General features: G+C 57.7%; 1 protein-coding gene across 2 annotated transcripts in view; it reads right to left on the bottom strand.

Moving 5' to 3' along the window:
- KCNC1 (potassium voltage-gated channel subfamily C member 1) overlaps positions 1-18,160 on the bottom strand; it is a 44,377-nt gene extending 26,217 nt beyond the window's left edge. For both annotated transcript variants that reach the window (XM_008708932.2, XM_040638870.1), the window contains exon 1: positions 17,591-18,160. In XM_008708932.2, coding sequence (XP_008707154.2) covers positions 17,591-18,160 — 570 coding nt within the window. The remainder of the gene's footprint in view (positions 1-17,590) is intronic.
- Positions 18,161-18,441: the final 281 nt, after the last annotated feature.

The following is an 18,441-nucleotide window of genomic DNA, read 5'->3' as shown; positions in this document are numbered from 1 at the left end:
CCCCCCCCCCCCCCCCCCCCCCCCCCCCCCGCTGATCTGAGCATCCTCCCTCTCCGTCCCCTCACAGCACCGGCCATCCTGGAGCACTGGCGCCCCAGCCTCACTGATGTGTAATTTGCAGCCGGGCACATTGAGCCCGTCTGAGTGGCCAGTCGGATGACTGTCGGTACTTCACACCGTCTGATTTACTTACTTCTGATATTTACTGTTGATCTCTCTTCCACCTCAGAACGTAAGTTTCATGAAGTGGCTGCATCTGGGGATTGGGGTTGGCCCTGCGGTCAGGCCCAGCCACGTGCCTCACACTAGTAGGGAAAGGGGGCCCCCTTTTCGGGGACCAAGAGCACAGCTATGCACCAGCACAGCCTCCCTTCTGTGGGAAGGTCACGGGTATATGTCCTTCGTGTGGTTGTCTCAGTCCTTCTACCCATGCAATGGGCACAGCGACGTTTATCCCTTTCGGCCTCCTTAGGAAGTGAACCCCTCCCTCCTCTGGTGCCCATGTCCCCCCATCTGCACAGGTAGCGTACCCCGTCACTGATTCCCTGACACAGCACCTGCGTCTACACTGGCGAGGTATTCAGACTGATTTCAGACTCGTGTTTACGCCGGCACTGACCGCACTTAGAGTAGATCTCTGTGGACACGGGTAAAAGGATCACCGTTGTCTATGCATCTGTGGTTCATCTGGTCACTAACCACCCAGCTCCGTCCTCATCAGCTTCAGCTCCACAGACACTTACACTGGCAATGCGCACAGTGACTGAGAGCAGATCCGTGTCTACACTGGCAATGCATACACTCATTGACAGCAGACGCGTGGCTACCCTGGCAGCAGGCACAACCATGTTCATCTCTGGACAACGGGCAAAGGCAGTAAAGACCTGGCTGCCCCCCGGCCATGACCAGGAATGAGTAAGGCCAGTGGACACGAAGGCGCGAAGGTTCCTGTTCAGAGAGGGGGGATGGGCCTATGCCCCACCCCCAGCAGGCCGGCCTGTGGACTGCAACAGCCCGAGGCCTGCCTCGGGGGCATCACTGGCATGGGGACGAGGAATTCAAAACCCACATGCTGGCCCGGAATGTGGCAGCTGGCATCCGGGGCACATGGCAAGGAGATGAGACCTTGTCTATTCCCAGCGCCTTGAGATCACGCAAGGTGAGGAGAGACTGGGGCTGTGTGACTCCCTGTGCCACCCACCCCCTCCCCGCCCCACGCCCGGGGCCAGGCCCAGCCAGCCAGGGCTTAAAAAAAGCACCAGGAAATGTCACTTTCTTTTTGAGGAGGTGAGACGGGAGGAGATGGCCCAGGCAGTTTAGCTGCCGGCCTATTCAAAGGCTGGGAACGGTGACAGTACCTTTAAATCCCAAAGCTAGTCTCCTACTCTTACCCTGGCTGGACAGAATTCCAGCCCCTTCTCGGCAAGCAGAGCCCTGCCTCGTGCCCGCCCAGGGGCCCCCAGCTGCCTGACTGCCCGGCCAGGGTCCTGCCTGCTGCTGCACGGTTACTCTGCCCGTCCACGGGGGACCGGCACCGCCCGCTGGCCGTTTCCCCAGCTGCAAAATGGGGCAAGGGTGCACCCGGACCCCTTGAAGCCCCTCCTCTACCCCTGGGATCCCTATGTTACCCTCAAGAATCTCTAGATCCTACTGGAGACACAGCCTGGCCGAGAGACAAGGGAGGGCGGATGCCTCCTCCGAGGAGAAAGCTCCAAGGACATCCGACCATCCATTGATGCAGCTTTCATGGTTGGTTCATTCATTCAATCATCAAATATTTACTGAGTGCCTCTTATACACCAGGCACCGCTTTTCCCAACCACCTCCAGAAACAACAGCTTGAAATAAAGCTCCCAGCACGGACCTAGGCACGGACTAGGTACTCAGTAGTGAGGATACAGACATCTACCGCGTCCTGACACTTACTCTGAGCCAGGCCCAACCTGAGCACGCATACATGCCCCATCTCACCGACCCCAACCCCAACTCGGAGGTCTGCACTGTGATTACCAACCCAATTTTATAGAGAGGGAAACTGAGGCATGGAGAGGCTAGGTTGCCCAGGATCAGGAAACTGGAAGGTGATGGAGGTGATGGAAGCCCAGCTTTGTCCGACTGCAGAACACACGCTCTCCAGCACTCTCCCCGCCCCTCGACACACATTTCTGCAATGAAAGCCCGAGTGAGTGAGGGAAACTTGGTGTTGGTGCGGGTCCAGGGGCCATCGGCATGCACGAGCGTGGGGAGCATGTGCGGGCAGATGTTTGTGTGTTTGCATGTGGAGCTCTTTTATGGAAAGCCTTTCCCTTGTTGTCTTGGTCTTGTGTGTGCTGGAGCTATACTTAGCTGCAGCCGTGACTGTAATGAGTGGTTAGCGGCGCACCAGGCTCTCTCATTGGGACCTGGTTTCCCAGGGAGATCGCTGGGGCCAGTGTAAGTGTGGGGGGTGCAGCCTGGTGCTGGGGAATGCTCTGGGCTTTGGGAGGGAGCCTGGAGCCCACAGCTCAGTGCCTTGTGCAAATGGAGATCCTCAGCTCTGGCTGGAAGAATGCGCTCTAGGCTAGCACCCTCTAAGCTTCCAGGCCCTGCCAAGCTCGACCACCGCGCACCCACGGCTGCGGTCCCTCTACTGGCCCTTGCCAGGTAATTAAAATGAAAGCCTCGGAGCTCATGTCTAGAGCCTGGGAACTGATGACAAGAAGCAGCAGGAAGATGGTGCATCTTGGTGCAGCTGAGTTAGGCGACTCAGGAGGGCCCACTCCTCAGCCGGGAGAGCGGCACTGTCCGCTTGCACACATCCGGCCGGGGCTATCAGAGGGGCTTGCCATTGGAGGTTGGGGACCTAGGGAAGAAGAGTGGCCTCCCTACCCCAGGACAGACAGAAATCACAGGTATGCTCCGTGCAGCCTGGGATTCCGAGGCCAAGCCCCCCTCACTGTCTGCCCTCCAGTGGCTGCAGGGCGCCTGGAAAACCTTGGACCCCAAGGCTTCCCTGGTCATATGGCCCTGACTTCAGCTTCTTTCCAGCCTGTCTTGGGGCTGCTCGATCAGAGCTTCTCACCTTTGAGAGTGGACCGGTCTCCCAGGCCAGACCCTGCCCCCAGCTCCAACCTTCCTCGCTCCACAAACCACCCCAGACTTTCTCCACTCAGGGGCTAGGTTCCTCCACCCTGCCTTCTACCCTGAAGTTTTCGGCTTCCCAGTCCTCTCCTTTAGGATGTTTTCAGTTAATGAGAGGTGAGACTTCCTTTCGTGCCTTGAAGCCAAGCGACTAGTAATGTATCCATCCATCCATCCTTACAACCATCCATTTGCTCGCCCATCTGCCAAGGTACTCACACAGCGGGGTGTCCATTCATACATCCTCCACCCATTCGTCCATATCCATCCATGGACCCATCCTTTTACCCATTCTTTCATCCACTTGTCTATCACCCATCTGTCCATCCAACCACCTTATTCTTGACCACAGAACCTTAGCATAATAGAGCGGGAAGGAACATGGCAGTGCTGTGGTTGGCCTTCTCCATTGCCCAAATAAGACCTGGGGATCTAGTCCTTCTTCCACCACTCACTAACTGGATGGTCCTTGTAAATGAATTAATCTCTTCCGGCCAGTTGTTCCTTCATCAATAAAATGGGGGTGCTATCTCATCCTTTGACCTCACAGGGCCGTGGTGAAGTATGTCACTTTAGCAAAGGTTTATCGAGTCCATATTATGTAACAGGAACTACCATGCCTTGACCCGGCCCTCATCCTCAAAGAGGCTGCAGCTGATCTGGGGAGACATGCAACCTCAATAGGGCAGCTGCATCAAGGGCAAGAAAAGTTCTCTGGGAGAGCAGACTGTTCGAGAAGGAACAGAATAGGCTAGGGGAAAGGCTGATGTGCCTGGAGGCCAAGGGTGGGTGGTCTGGAAAGACAGGTTGGGTGGGATTTTCCAAGGGTAGCCCAACAAGGTTTGGGAAAGAGCGCAGACATGGAAAGACTTGGCCAGCCAGTACAACCCACGGTGACTCCTTACTCCGAGGCTTTTACTCAGGTCCCCAGACTGCCAGACGGAAAAAAATATCTGCTTGGTGACAGCCAGGCCTCGGGAGACACGGTTCCTGCCGCCTAGAAGAGAAGCCGGTGCCTGGTATTTCTGACCTTTGTGCTGCTAAGTATATCATTGGTGACAGTGGTTCATGCCCCTGAGGCTGCAGGGCCACCGGACAAACTTCCCCAGCTCGCTTCCTTGTTTCTGCGCTCAGCCAGGGCCTCACTGTGCCAGCTTCCCTGGGGCATCAGAACCCAGGAACAGGCTCAGAGGCGTCCCAGGTAGGCAAGCATGTCTCGTGCGCTAGGCACGATGCTTCAGGCTTCGCCCTGAGGCTCGTCCCCATGTCACACGGGAGCAAAACAGGCTTGGCCAGATGTCACTTGCCCAAGCCCACACTGAGGCCCGGCCAGGTCCAAGGCCTGTGCTCTCGCCTCTACCTGTCCCCTCCTCACACTTGCCCTGCCCTTGAGACAGCGGTCTCTGGCACACATGGCCCTGCTTCGAACCATATTTTCTCCCTCGCGAATCATCTTTCTGCCTCTGTCTTAGTGGATTCTCCCAGCTGCCCTGAGAGGTAAGTGAGACCATTACGCACAATTTATAGATCAGGAAACTAAGGCCCCAAAGACGAGGGCCATGCTCCAGGTGTGTGGGCTTCTCAGGCACCAAGGTGGGAGCTCCCATGGCAACACCGGGAGAAGCCCACCGCCTGGCCCCTAGCAGGCGCCAGCCACACGCGCTACCAGGAGCCCAGCCCTCATCCCAGGGCTCTGAGGGTGGCTCCAGGTGGCCCAGTGGGTGACCGTGTTCCTCACAGCTGCTAAGAGAGCCCCTGAGGCTGAGCATAAAACATTAATCTCTAAGTGGTAAGATGTTGGCCCTGGCGGGAAGCTGTGGTCTAAAATATCTTCACAGTCCTGCCCTGGTGACAAGACCCAAGGGAGTCACACTTCCCCGCCCTACCACCCTCATGGGCAAAGAAGATCCCTGGGGAACCACCGAAGCCTCCTGGTTACAGCAACTCCTTCTAGACATTGGCTTCACGTTCTCAGGATCCCCCAGATGGGAGAGGCCAGCATCTGCAGGGCATCCCAGAAAGATGCCTCGTGCGCCAAATGGTGAGAATAGTAAGGCATGACTTGAACACCTGTGTCGTGCCATATACCGTGCTAAATGGTGTCCCCTTATCTCTTTGGGTTCTCATGGCAGCCCCTTGAAGTGGGGAACTCTTTGTCTCCCCCCTTTTATAGCTGAGGTGGCTGAGGCTTACAGAGGTCGCACAGCCAATAGTAGAGACAAGTTTGGACCCAGGCCGTCTGCTCCAGTCTGGCCCGTCAACACCACACTAACCACCTTCTCTCAGCCCGGCTGGAGAGAGAAGCAGGTAAGCAGCCGTGCAGGGCTCTGTGAATGGAAATTGCTGACAGAATCCTTGTCTGGAAGGGCCCTTCACCTCTGGCTCCCACACCAAATCTCTCCAGTCCCATAGCCCCTGAGAGGACAGCGTCCCCCGCAGCCTGTGGCAGCCCTGTGTGGCCCCACCATCCCCGGGCACAGTTGGCCTTCAGGGAAAAGACAGAGGTCCCCCACTGTGGTGAGGCAAGAGCCCCTCCCTGAGGCCCAGCTTCGTGGAGATGAGGACCCTGCAGCCCCTGAGGCCATGGGAGGGGAGGGAGGAAAGGGAGGGAAGAGGACAGCGGTGGAGACATAAACATAGCCAAGTGCCAGGCTAGCACACCCAGAGAGCCCATGGGACAAGACCCTGCGGCCAAGAGCCCAGTGGGGCTGTGGGGAGCTCTGTTCCTCTTTCTGACCTACCACTGTCTTTCGGCTCTCTAAGCCCAGCCCTGGACACTGGCCTCTCTCTGGGTCTTGACCCCCAGGCACAGGCACCCGCTCATGGCCTCTGTTCCCCAGATGTCACATGTCTCCCTCCCTCACCGCCTTCAAGTCTTTGCTGAAACACCACCTGCACAGGGAGGCCCTTCCTGCCACCCTAGTTAAAGTCAACCCCCTGCCGGCACTTCCTGGGCCCCACCCTCCATGATAGATCTCCATGGCACGCCTCACCCTTGGACGCACTTCATATTCATGAATCCATTTATTTCTTTGTATTCTCCCTGCACTAGAATGGAAGCTTCTTGAGGGCAGGAATGTTTTGACTGTTTTGTTCTTTGCCCTATTCCCAGCTTCTAGAACAGTGCCTGCTACCCAGTAAGTAGGCACTCAATACATACGTTGCATGAACAAAGGAACCAATGAATACTAACAGCAGCCCCTGGCAGGAAACCACACAGAGCGTCTGTATGGGTAGAGTAGAGTTGTAGGGAGAGAAGTCCCTTCCTGCACTACGGGTGGCGAAGCAAAGAGGTAAGGTGGGGGCACGTCATGGGCAGGGGCCAGGGGCTTGTGGGCAGGCCCGGAGCCAGAGTGGATCAGGAGCAGGGCCGCCAGGCTAGGTCTGGGGAAGGTATGGACCGGGCCAGGGTCGAAGGGGCATCCAGGGCCGTGCACAGGCTTGAGGAAGCTTCCTTTGGCTGCTGTGGCCCAGGCCGAAGCCACATCTAAGCCTGGGCCCAGTGCAGCTCCTGGGGCCCCCTGAGCTCAGCTGTCTGGGGCTGCCCCAGCTAATATTAGCTCGTCCCCACCCAGCCTGGCGTCGGCCTGGCGGGGCAGGCCGGCCCGAGTAGGCACTGCCCCCTGGCACCAACAAGAGCCCTGGGCCCCCAGCCGCGTCTAGGGTCTGCCCGGCCCTTGCGGCCAATGCTCGCCGTGCCTGCATGTCCCCTATAAAGTAAGGCATTTCAAGGCCCGCAGCTGGGATACCTGGCCCCTGCCCACCGACCCCCTCCACAACGGTACTCTTGTCAGCCTCTCGGGTGCCTCTGCTTGGCTCCCCACCACAGAGGTCACCGGCCCTCCTTGCCTCTCTACTCTGCAGGCACAACTTTCATCTTCCATTTCCCTCATCGCCCACGACACTGGGACCGGGGGACCGAACAGGGACCAGGAGCCCATGCCAACCAATGGGGAGACTGAGGATCAGAGGAGGCCATGCCCTGCCCGTGGCCCCCAGCAGGTCTGTGGCAGAAAGCAAGACAGAATCCAGGCCCTCCAGGAGGACACCCCTGATTCTGGCCTCTGGGAGACAGACTCTGGAAGCAGGGGTCCCCAGGGCCAAGGTAGGCGAGGTGACCCCTAGAGAGTTATTTGAAAGGAGAGTCTGTTGCTGAAAGAAGGAAGCAGACAGTGAACAGCTGACGGGTTTGGGTCTTCCAGAGCCAAGTGCCGACAAAAAGACAATAATGGAAACTACGATAATTAAGCACTTATTATGTTTCGGGTTCTGGGCTAAGTGCTTAACACATTCAAGCCTCTCGACTTCCCTATGAGTCAGCTGCTATTAATATCCCTCTCGAGGTACAGACAGGTTAGGGAACTTGTCCAAGGTCACACAGCTGGGAAGTGGTGGGGCCAGGACTTGAATGCAGGCCTTCTGGCTCAAGAGGCTGGACTCCAGGTCACACTCGAGGCCCACCCACTTTCAGCGGAACATGTGACTGGGACTCCGAGCAGGGGAACTTGGGACAAAGAGCATCCTAGGCTTTCAAGGGGAAGAGTCTGTGTTGACAGCCAGTAACTCACAGAGGGAAGGGGATGACGGAAGAGGCAGGGAAGAGAAGGAGGAGGATAGGGAACAAGAGAGGGAGGGAGAGAGAAAGAGCCTGGCTGGCCTCCAGGAGGAGTCACAAGAGAAGTGACACCTGGGCATTTGGCCGGACCACCTGGGCCTGCAAAACTGTCCCTGCGACACCTGTGTCCTTGTGTGAGTGCTCACGTGTCCTGGTTTGGGAAAATAGTTTTTTAGCGTCCGAGCTCCGGCTGTGGGGCGCGGGCCGGGGGCTCACGGGGCTGCAGCGGAGTGAAGGAGGAGTTGGTGGAGGTGGAGGGGCCAGGATGGGAAGAACTTCATGTGGCCCTGGGTGGTGACAGGCGCAGGTGGCACCTGCCCTGACCAGAACCCTCCGGCCCTCCCACCACTCCCTCAGCCTCTGCCTTTCCAACACTGCTCCGGGCTCAGGGATGGAGGCTGAAGGGGGTCAGCCAGTAACAGGCTCAAAGGTGTGCTGCCAATGTCTGACCTAGGTCTTGAACCCTGGCCTCCTTCTCCATCCTCTCAATATTTATTTGGCACCTACTATGTCCTGTTCAAGGTTCTTCTAGTGAAAGAAACAGACAAGAGACAAGGTAAATAAGTAAAATACAGTTAGATGGTGTTAATGCAAATGGAGGAAACAGGAGAGCATGAAATGGGGAGAGGGAAAGCCAGGCACTGATCTGAGATGATGAATCCAAGTCCAGAGCTGAAGCAGGTGAGGGAGTGAGTGCGGGGCGGGGGGGGGTGCTCCAGGTGGAGGGAACAGCAAGAGTAAGGTTCCTAAGGCAGAAGCACAAGCACTGAGCTGGTGGAAAACCAAGGAGGCCAGAATGGGGAGTAGGAGAGAGGCCGGAGAGCAGACGGGAGATGGGAGACGGGAGACCCCAGGCTCTCATGCGGAGCCCTATAACACTCAGAAGGACTTGGGCTCCTCCCTGAGTGAGAGCGGAAGCCAGAGTTAGCAGAGCATAGAGGTGCCTTGGTCTGCCTAGCATTTTACCCGGGATGGCCCTGGCTGCGTGCGGAGAAGGAGCCGGAGCGGGGACAGTTCAGAGTAATCCAGGGGAGGGAAGATGGTGGCTTCAACTAGGGACCTAGCGGTGGAGGGTGATGTGACGCAGCTGGGTTCTGGGATGCTTTCAACATGGAGGCAACAGGATTTGCTGATGTGTGAGAGAAAGGAAGGAATCAAGGATGGAGCCAACGGGTTTGGTCTGAGGACTTACAGATGCAGTTGCCACTTACTGCCCTGGGCCCCCACCCCCAGGCCCGTCCCCCCGATGCCAACGTCTTGGGCACAAGGACAGATCACCCCCCTGAAGCTCTGCCAGGCTGCACACACCCATTCAGGCTTCTCTGCGTCCTGACACTTCCCCTCAACTGGCAATGGCTGCCCGCCTCAGCACTTCTCAGGATCGAGCGTGCGTATGATTCATCTGCGATCTTGTTCAAATGAAGGTTCTGAATCAGTAGGTCCCCGGTGAGGCCTGACACTCTTCATTTCTACCCAGTGCCCAGGTGATATTGATGCTGGTGGTCAGAGGACCGCACCAAGCAGCAAGAGCCCCAGTGTCCCAGCCCCCAGTGGGGTCTCCCTCCCGAGCATCCCCCAAGAGTGGAGCGAATAGCCCGAGCTCCCCTGTCCCCAGATCGAGGAATCAGATTCTCGAGGGACAGAGCCCAGGAGCCTGACCTTTTGGAAGCAGCCCAGGTAATCTGAGAGTCAGCCACGGGTGGGACTCCTCCAGCAACCACCCCTGCAACCCCCAGACCAACAACTGCCAAGAGCCCTGCCCTGGCCCAGCCCCAAGCAGCACAGAAGGAGCTCCCTGCCACCGTCTCCACAGCGCCCCTTGACCAAAGCAAACCACCCAGCCCTGCCCCAGGCCCTACAGGCCGGCATGGCATCTCCTCTCTGAGCGCACCACTCTGCAGCTCCCAGAGGGCAGACGACCAAGAGAACGGTCGGAGAAGAGGGCAAGCTGGTGCCGCCTGCTGGGCCTGAGCAGGGCACACCCTGGGGAAGGTGGGGCCTGCAGGTTTGGGCCCAAGAGCGGCTGGTGAGCCAGGGATGGGTCACAGTGGTCACTGTGGCAGCCCAGGCAGGTCGTGATTACTATGCCTTGAAGGAATAAATGAGAGCAGGTTGAGAGAGCCTGAACGGATGTAGGAGGAAAGGAGGAAACTCCTCAGAGCCCTTCCCCGGGGCTCCTGCCTGTTTGGTGTCGGGGCCCTTGGCAGGAGAGCTCAGACGCGTCCTAGAGAGGAGCGGGCCTGAAGATGTGGAAGGAGAGATAGTGAAGGACTAACGAGGCTCCCACAGCGACTCTGGGAAGCCGAAGCCCAGAATTCTTAGACTCCTGGAATGTCAGAACTGGGAAGGGACTTGGTCATTTGGAACGACCTGTGTATTTCACAGAGGCAAGCCTGCAGCCGGAGCAGGCGGACTTGCCCGAGGGAGCCTGGGTGGGTTTAATGGCCTGGCTACAGATCTCGCTCTGGTCAGTTGCCTGATGCCCACAAGTGAGGAATTGTCTGTGGCCTCATCTCTCCAAGCACCGGGGCTGGTCCTTGATCCTGAGGGCCTGCCTGTCCCCAGCCACAGGCCCCAGAAATGCCCCACCAACCTCCAGCTCAAATCCTGCAAGCCTGGCGACCCCATGCCCAACCCTCCCTCCCCAAAGTGGTCAGCTAGGGCAGGAGCGGCCAAGGTAGTCACATTCAGCAAATCTAGAAGGGACACTGAGAGAGGGAACTAGGTGAGCAAAAACCCAGAGGCTGGAATGAGGGCTGAAGATGAGGAGGCCAGGGAGGAGCCTGGCGGAAGGGAGCAGCTCATGGCCAGGTTCCAGAGCAGAAGGCCTCGCATGCCGTGCTGAGGAGGACCCAGTGTGACCCCTCCTTCCCCCATGTATCTACCACCTCATGCAGGATAGCTCAGATCCTCCCTGAGCCCCCTGTCATTTCCCCGTAGGCATATGGAGCCCCAGGGCCTGCACGGCTAGTGGGGGGCAATGGGGTACCTCAGAAGTACCTCTTCCTGGGGGCTGCAGAACACCTCCTAGCCCACGAGGCTGGACCCTCACCTGCCCAAGTTCAGGGGCCAGAACTCGAATGAGCAGGATTCCTGGACAGCTTATGGGGAAAGAGTGTTTGCTGGGGGAGGGAGGGAACCAGATGGAAACCCAAGCCTGGGCCAGAGACCCCACTCTCCTGGAACAGCAGTCCTGAGCAGTGGGTACAGACAGTTCCAGTGTCCGGCAGCTCAGGTCTGAGCGCTGGCTCTCCCGCTTGGGAGCTAAGTGACCTTGGGTAAGTTCCTAACCTCTTTGAGCTCAGCAGTCTCATCTGTGACACTGGCGTGATGATAATGATACAGTTCCATGCAGTTTTGTGAGAATTAAATGAGAATATGTAAATGAAGCCCTTAAGAAGGATACATAGTAAATGGTTTCGTAAATAGCAGCCGTTAGTATTATGATTCAAGAAGAGAAAGGGATTCTAGAAAAATCCTGCTAGGAGGATGGTAAGAACAGAATTTGGGCCAACTCTGGGTTGAATGACCTGCAGACATCCCGACCAGCTGTGCTGGGCCTTGGCGGGGAGGGGGGAGGCTTGGAGAAAGGAGGTGGGAGGGCAGCTGATTGCTTTAGCTCCCTCCCTCAGTGGGGGAAATAATGGGGGGGGGTATGTAAGAGAACAGCATACCCAGGTGGTACTTGGTGTCCTGTTAAAACTGAGAGCCAAAAGAAATGCACATGGCCAGGCCCTGGGCCGAGAAGCCTGGGGTGAGAGTTTGAGTTTCACTGATTCCCTGTGTGGTCTTGGGCAAGTGTCTTCCCCTCTCTGAGCCTGCTTCTCCTCCACCGACGAGGGTAGTGGCTAGAGGTGGCCCAGGAACACCGATCTTCTCCAACAGCCCCATGCATGTGGAAGGTGGTCGCCATGAATAAAGCCGCCACCACCCACCCAAGTGGTCCCCATGAATAAGGCCTGGGCAGCCAACAGTCCCAGGAGCCTCTTAGACCCCCTTTTCCCCTGACCCTGCTCCCAGGAAAGGGAAGCTCAGGCCAGCGGCTCGCCTTAGGGGCTGACGGGAGGCAGCAGCTCGAGGCCCTGACCTTTCGGTCCAGAGTGAGCACACTGGTCATGGGACCGCTCAGAATAGCCATAGCACTATATTCAGCTGTCTTGGGAGGCCCCAAGATCCCTGGCCTAGGCAGTGGGCCCTGAAATGAGCCCCCTCCAGACTCCCTCCCCCACCTCTAAGACAACCCGCCCGCCTCTCTGGGAAGCTCAAGCCAATCTTCCCAAAGCTTCTGGCAGATGGCAGGCCTCCTGCCCAGAGTCAAGGAACACAGATGCCTGCCTCCAGGGCTCAAGACTCTAAACACTGCCTGGGGCATGGGGAAGGTGCAGGAGGGCTCTTGGGCCACTGAGCTGGGAGCAAGAGATCTGAACCTACCCCCCACCTGCTCACATTTGGCCTTGGGAAAGCACTGCTCTCGGGGCCTCAACTTCCTCATCGGCCGTAACCGTAGCTCCTGTTATGCTGAGTTTGTAAGAAGCTTGGAGTCTGGAGCAAGAGACAAAGCTGAATCAAACAAGGCTGCTAATGAACACTCTATTACATACCAGATAGCTTCTCTGAAGGGAGGGACTCTCAGCCCTGACCCAGGGTGCGGGGTCCGGGAAGGCATCGCCTAGGAACAATGTTTTAAGCAGGGTGTGAAGGACGAAGAGGTGCAGACCAGGAGGAAAGGGTGCTCCCTGGGGAGCAGCATGTGCAAAGGCCCTGAAGCAGGGGTGCCTGGCACAGGCAAGAAACTGAAATGAGGCCAGGGTAGCTGCAGCTCAGTGAACCGTGTGGGGGAGCCAGGCCAGAGGAGACGGCGGAGGCGGGCAGGGCCGAAGGGGCCACAGACGGTCCAGGGAAGCACCGAAGGGTTTTAAACAGGCAAGGGCATAGACTGACAGATTTGTGAGTTGAAGAGACCTCTCTCTGAGGTTGCCAAGTAGAGAATGAACTGAAGGGGCGGGGGGCTGAAGGCAGGAGAGCAGCTAGGAGCCGCTGGAGGGGTGGGTCTGAGGGAACGATGGTGGTTTGCACCAAGATGGTGGACGTGGAGACAAAGGACGGAATCTAGGGAGCCATGAAGTAGAAGGATAAGACAACCAATCGGAGTGATAATAGCAACCAACATTTATCGAGCACTTACTGCAAACCAGGCCCTGTGACTGGGGGCTCTCCACACATCACCTCAGTGAATCTGTCATTGACTCTAGCATTAGGCCCATTTTAGAGGTGAAGGAGCTGAGAGACTGGGATGGGGAGACACTCGTTTGTGATTTTTCACTACTGACAAGGGAGCTGGGGCGGGGGGTTCAGGGCAAGTACCATCCAGAGACACAAGGACACCTGTAAAAGCAACACAGGAAGGAGAAAAACACCAAGTGGGGGACACACTGTAGTGGGGGGCATCTGGGGTGGCGGCAGGGAGGGTGACCCAGCAGCCCCTTCTCCACCGCTCACAGGTCTTCTTCACATGTTACAGTGACTAGAGGTGGGGCCCTGGCGGGCTCTGAGGTGGGGGGCTGTCTAGAAAGTCCCCGATAGTGGCTCTCTCCCTCTGCATCTTACCAAGACTCCAAGAGCCCTGTGTCAGCTAAGACCCAAGGGGGGAAGAGAAGTCTCTTGCTGGACTCTTCACTCCGGCCACCAAGTGCATTTCCTTCCCAGGGAGCTGAGGAGGAATTGGGGCTACATCGGGTCCCAAAAAGCAGGGGACATGGCAGAGAGACAGAGAGCCAGCATCAGAGGAGAGGGGGGCAGTGGGCTGGTGGGTCTTTCCCCGGCTTGGGAACCACAGGTACTTCCTTGTCATTTAGAAGGTCAAGTGACGGTCATTTGAAAGGGGGACAGATGTCCTCACACACACACACATACACGCACACCACATACCAAGGATACTCTCTGGCCTACAGAACAAGGACCACCATTAGCCCTGACCTGACACAGAACAGTGTTCCTGATGAAAACGTGCAAATCACAGATAAAAGCCAAGGCCTGCACTGGCCCCCAAGGCAGAGAGAAGGGCAGATTTCAAGGCAGGGCCGCCCCAGGCTTTGCCAACAGCCCTGCCTGCTCCCCACCCTCCTGGCTTTGCCTGCCAGGACTGCCGTCCCCTGCCATCTGCCTGGCTAATTCCTACCTGCCCCCCCAAAGCTCACCCTAGCATTGCCACCTCTCATAGCCCTGGGAAGCCCCCTCATGGCCCTTACCACAGAGTGTCACGACCATCCCAGCTCACCTCCCCAGCCCTCACCCCCTCAGCCTGGGGGCCCAGGCAAGCACAGGAGAGAGGGCCCAGGGGACTGGCTGCTCTAGCTCATACCGTCACCCCTCAAGGGGTCAGATGGGACCTTCCGCTCCAGCCAAATAGCCCTTACCTTCCAGGGCCAGCAAGAAGGCCTAGGGTAGGGTGGCCTCACTGTCTGTCTGATCCACGCATCCACAACGGGCCTGGGCGAGAGCAGTGTTTCAACTGAGGACAGGACCGAGGAGCACCATGGCTCACTAGGGCAGCTCAGGAGGACCAGGAGAGCAGGGGGGCAAGCAGGACGCTGGGCTGGAGTCACCCTCCTCAAGGTACAGCCGCACCTGGCCAACACAGGGCCTCTGTCACAAACAAACACCCACAGCCACACTGACACACACAGCCTCACACACACACAGTCCGAGACGCACGCAGGGTCCGGCCTCAGGCGCAGACGGTCTTGTGTACACAGCCTTACACACGCGCAGCCTCACGTGCGGAGCTTCACAAGTCCGATATCACACTCGCCACACACAGCCATCCACTCACACAGGGACACACTCCGCTCAAGTTTCTCACACACGCACACCATTTCTCTTACACATACGGTCTCCCTCTCTTTCTTATGTACGCGCTCTCTCCCACGCTGTCTCGTTCTCACACACAAAGTCCATCTCAAAACACACAGAATCTGTCTCTCTCACATTCACACAGAATTTCTGACACAGAGACTCACAGAATCTCTCTCACATAGCCTCACCTCACACACACACACACACGTGCACACACATGCACACCCTACTCCCGGAGTCTCACTCACACATATTTTTATTCGTATCCAGCCTTTCTCACACACATGAAGAGTCTCTCACACCCACACAGAATCCCTCTTACACAGATTCTCTCTCACACACAGACAGCTTTTCTTTCACACATACATACAACGTCACACACACACCCAGGATTCTGGTTTAGAATCTAGAATAAAAATGTAAATCCTGACCCACCAGTTTGAGGAGGGGGAGGGGGAAACAAAGGTGACAGCAGCAGCAGAGCAAAGATGGAGGGGGAGGAAGGGCAGGCCGGCAGCCGGCTGGTCCCCGCGGAGATGAGCCGCAGAGAGGCAGCGCAATGCAGCTAGGCCAGCCCGGCGTGCGGCAGGAAGCCTGGGTTCTAATCCAGCCTCTGCCCTCAGCTCTTGAGTGCCCTTGGGCAGGTCCCTCCTCTGTGGGCCTCAGTGTCCTCATATGTCACCCAAAGGAGTTGGAATGACTCGATGAGGCTACTGGAAAAGAAGGTGGTGGTACAGATGGGGGGGCTTCTAACCCACCTGCACCTCCCCACGACGCCCCAGCTCTTCCCTTAGAGTCTGCCCTTCAATGAACACTTGAGACAATCAGGACTTTTCTGTAAGGTTTCAAACGCCAGCAGGACCCCTAACACACTAACCAGCCCATTTATCTGCATTGGGTGAAGGCCACCCCAAGGCCTAGGAGCAGCAAATAAAAGGAGATGGGCAGCGATGGGGGTAGAACATGCCCCACATGTCCCCTGACTATCCTGAAAGTCAGGAACACAGCTCGGAACGCTAAAGGTGAGTCCCAGTGCCGGGGTGGGGGTATCCGGCCTCTTACTAGGCAGCCAGGTGGGTGCAAGGACAATGAGGAAGTTGGGTCTTCTCCTTCCTTCCTGGGCAGAGGAGGGTGGTGGTGGTGGTGAGATGCTGTCCAAGGTCAAATGCAGGCTGAGTGGGCAGCTGCTCTAACTCAGGCCTTTGCCCAGCATGCCCCCAGCCCCAGCATGCACTGGTTCAACCTCCCAGGCCCCCTCCTCTTGCCCTTCCCCACAGCTCAGCCACAGCTTCCAGTTACATAATCCCCTGGCTATGGTGGCCTCTGTCAGGAGAGGAGAGGGGAGGGTAGACCTCTGAGGGTCCCAGTGCATTCTGCAAATGGCAGGGAGCTGGCAGCCAGTTCAGGGGAGGATGGGGTCCCCGGAGACCTGGGTTCTAGTCCTGTTTCGCCTCTCGCTCCCTGAGTGACCTTGTGTAGGGCCTTCAGTGGCAAAATGAGGAGCTTGATTCTATCCCCTACCCACCACCACTGCCCCGCGTCGCACACGTCTGTTCTAGGATTTAATTAATGTATAAGACTCTGACCTCCTGCCCCCTCCCTCACCCACTAAAACACTGAGTGTTTTATCTAAGTCACAAATCTACCAGGCCTGTGCCTAAACACAGCCCTTTTCTCCCCATGGACACCTCAGTGCCCCCCAAGTCCCCTTCCCCCACTGATCCTCAGCACTGATCCTGCCTCCTCCCCTGCCCCATCCTCCCCACCTTGGCTCAGGGGCAGGAGGGAAGCGATGTGGAGCAGTAAAGAAAAGAGCAGTGGTTTGGCTGGTAGGGGGTTGGAGGGTGGCTCTGCTTTAAATTCCCAACTCCGACCCTCCCCCTCATGCTTTCAACTCCATTCAGACCTTGCAGAGCCCCGTGAACGTGAGGGGTGTCTCCTCCAGGGTAGGTGCCTGCCACCAGGGTTTCCCTTTTGGGCTCAGTGAAGCAGTAAAGACCCTTAGGTTTCACCAGACACCCTCTCCCATCTTACACATGAAGAAACTAATCCAGAGAAGTCTCTGAGAGGCCAAGGTCAGCCCCAGGTTGCCCTTTCTCTCCCTCAACAAGCCGCTATCACTAAAGGGGAGTGGCCGATGAAGACACGCCCACCTCTCACACACCTTCTTGCAGGTTCCCGCTCCGAACCCCCTACTCTGCCCCTGACAGGTCCCAGAGGAAGCCTAGGCATAAGTCTAGTGGCCCCCTCCAAAACCCTCCCTTTTTGACAAAGAAGGACAGGCTGTGTTCCCAGGAGCAGGTCTCAGAGGGGCCACATCGCCCTCCCCACAGCCCAGGCCCATACCAACTACCAAGCTATTAATTAGCCATAAAGATTCCCCCTTTACCGGCTCTTCACAGCAGCCTGTGGTTGCCCCCTGGGGAGGGGTGGTCTGTCTCAAGCAACAGACCAGGCCAAGCCCTCCTCTATAGGCCCTGACTGGCCCCCGATGCCTTTTACCTGGGAGGAAGGAAGGGCTCCCAGCTTCCCTCCCCACACCAACATCTAAAGGGCAGTTCACACCTTCCCAGTGCACATCTGCAAAGACACAAATACACAGGCACTCCCGCGCACTCAAACATACACACATGTCCACTCATTCCCACTAATAATTTACCCACCCAAATAGACACCACCATACTTACATAAATATGCACACACAATCTACTCATACACACAAACACCCATTTGTACTCACTCATGTGTTAAATTTGTGAATACAGACACAGACCTTACACACCTACAAAACTAGTCACCCTAGAAGAGCAACCTCTCTTATCCTCCCTCTTATACACGTTCTTCTATGTACACACACACACACACACACACACACACACACACACACTCCTTTCAGTCCTAACTCTCTAGGCGCCAGTTCTAGAATCCACCCCCGCCCCAGGGAGGCCGAGGACCCTGCCTTCCGCAGCCGGCTCTTCTGGCGGATAGGTTGCCACTTACCCGCGCGTAGCGGGAGGAGTAGGGGTCCTCGAAGAGCGCCCAGATGCGCGGCTGCCAGCGGCGCCAGAAGCCGCCTGGCCGGCCGTCCGGGGAGTCGCTAAGCGCCAGGCGCTTGGTCATCTCCAGCTCGTCCTCACCGTCGCCTGAGTCGCCGGGGCCGTCGGCGTCCGCGTCGTCGGCGCTGTTGTCAAGAGGTGCTCCGCCAAAGCTATCGAGCGCCTCCTCTGCGTCGCGATGCTGGCGGTAAGTCATCCAGCAGCAGGGCTCCACGTCGGTCTCGTCGATGCCCCAGAAGGCCAGCTCCTCCTCATAGAGTGGCCCGCACACGTCGGCGGGGCAGTGCAGCTTGCCAGTGCGGTAGTAGTTCAGGATGTGCGCGAAGACGCCTGGGTGGCGATCGAAAAAGAACTCGTCGGCGCGCGGGTCATAGTCGAAATGGCTGTGGGCGTCGGGCTCCGCCAGCCAGGCGAGCCGCGTGCCGGGCAGCGTGCGCAGTGTCGAGCGGTACGTCTGGTGGCGCGTGCCGCCCACGTTGATCACGATGCGCTCGCTCTCGTCCCCTTGGCCCATCGCGGCGCCCCCTTAGGCATGGCGCGGCCCAGCGACACCCATGGGAGCGGCCGCCAGGGGGAGTTGGCGCCGGGGAGGGGGGCGCGGGGCCTCCTCCCCCCTCCCCCCAGCCGTCGGGGGGTACAGAGGATGGTGGCTCTGGCCACCCCAAGAGCGACCCAAGCCCCTCGGGGCGCTTTCTGCAGGGTGCGGGTCCAGGGGAGTGTGCGCGGGATCCCAGGGGTCTCTAGGCGCCAGATGTGGGGAGGGAGCTGGTCCGGCTGCGGAGGAGGCAGAGGAGG

Source organism: Ursus maritimus, unplaced genomic scaffold (genome assembly GCF_017311325.1).
Source record: "Ursus maritimus isolate PB19 unplaced genomic scaffold, ASM1731132v1 scaffold_23, whole genome shotgun sequence".
NCBI lineage: Eukaryota > Metazoa > Chordata > Mammalia > Carnivora > Ursidae > Ursus > Ursus maritimus.
The sequence above is the reverse complement of the archived record's forward strand: the minus strand, read 5'-3'. Positions and strand labels throughout refer to the sequence as shown.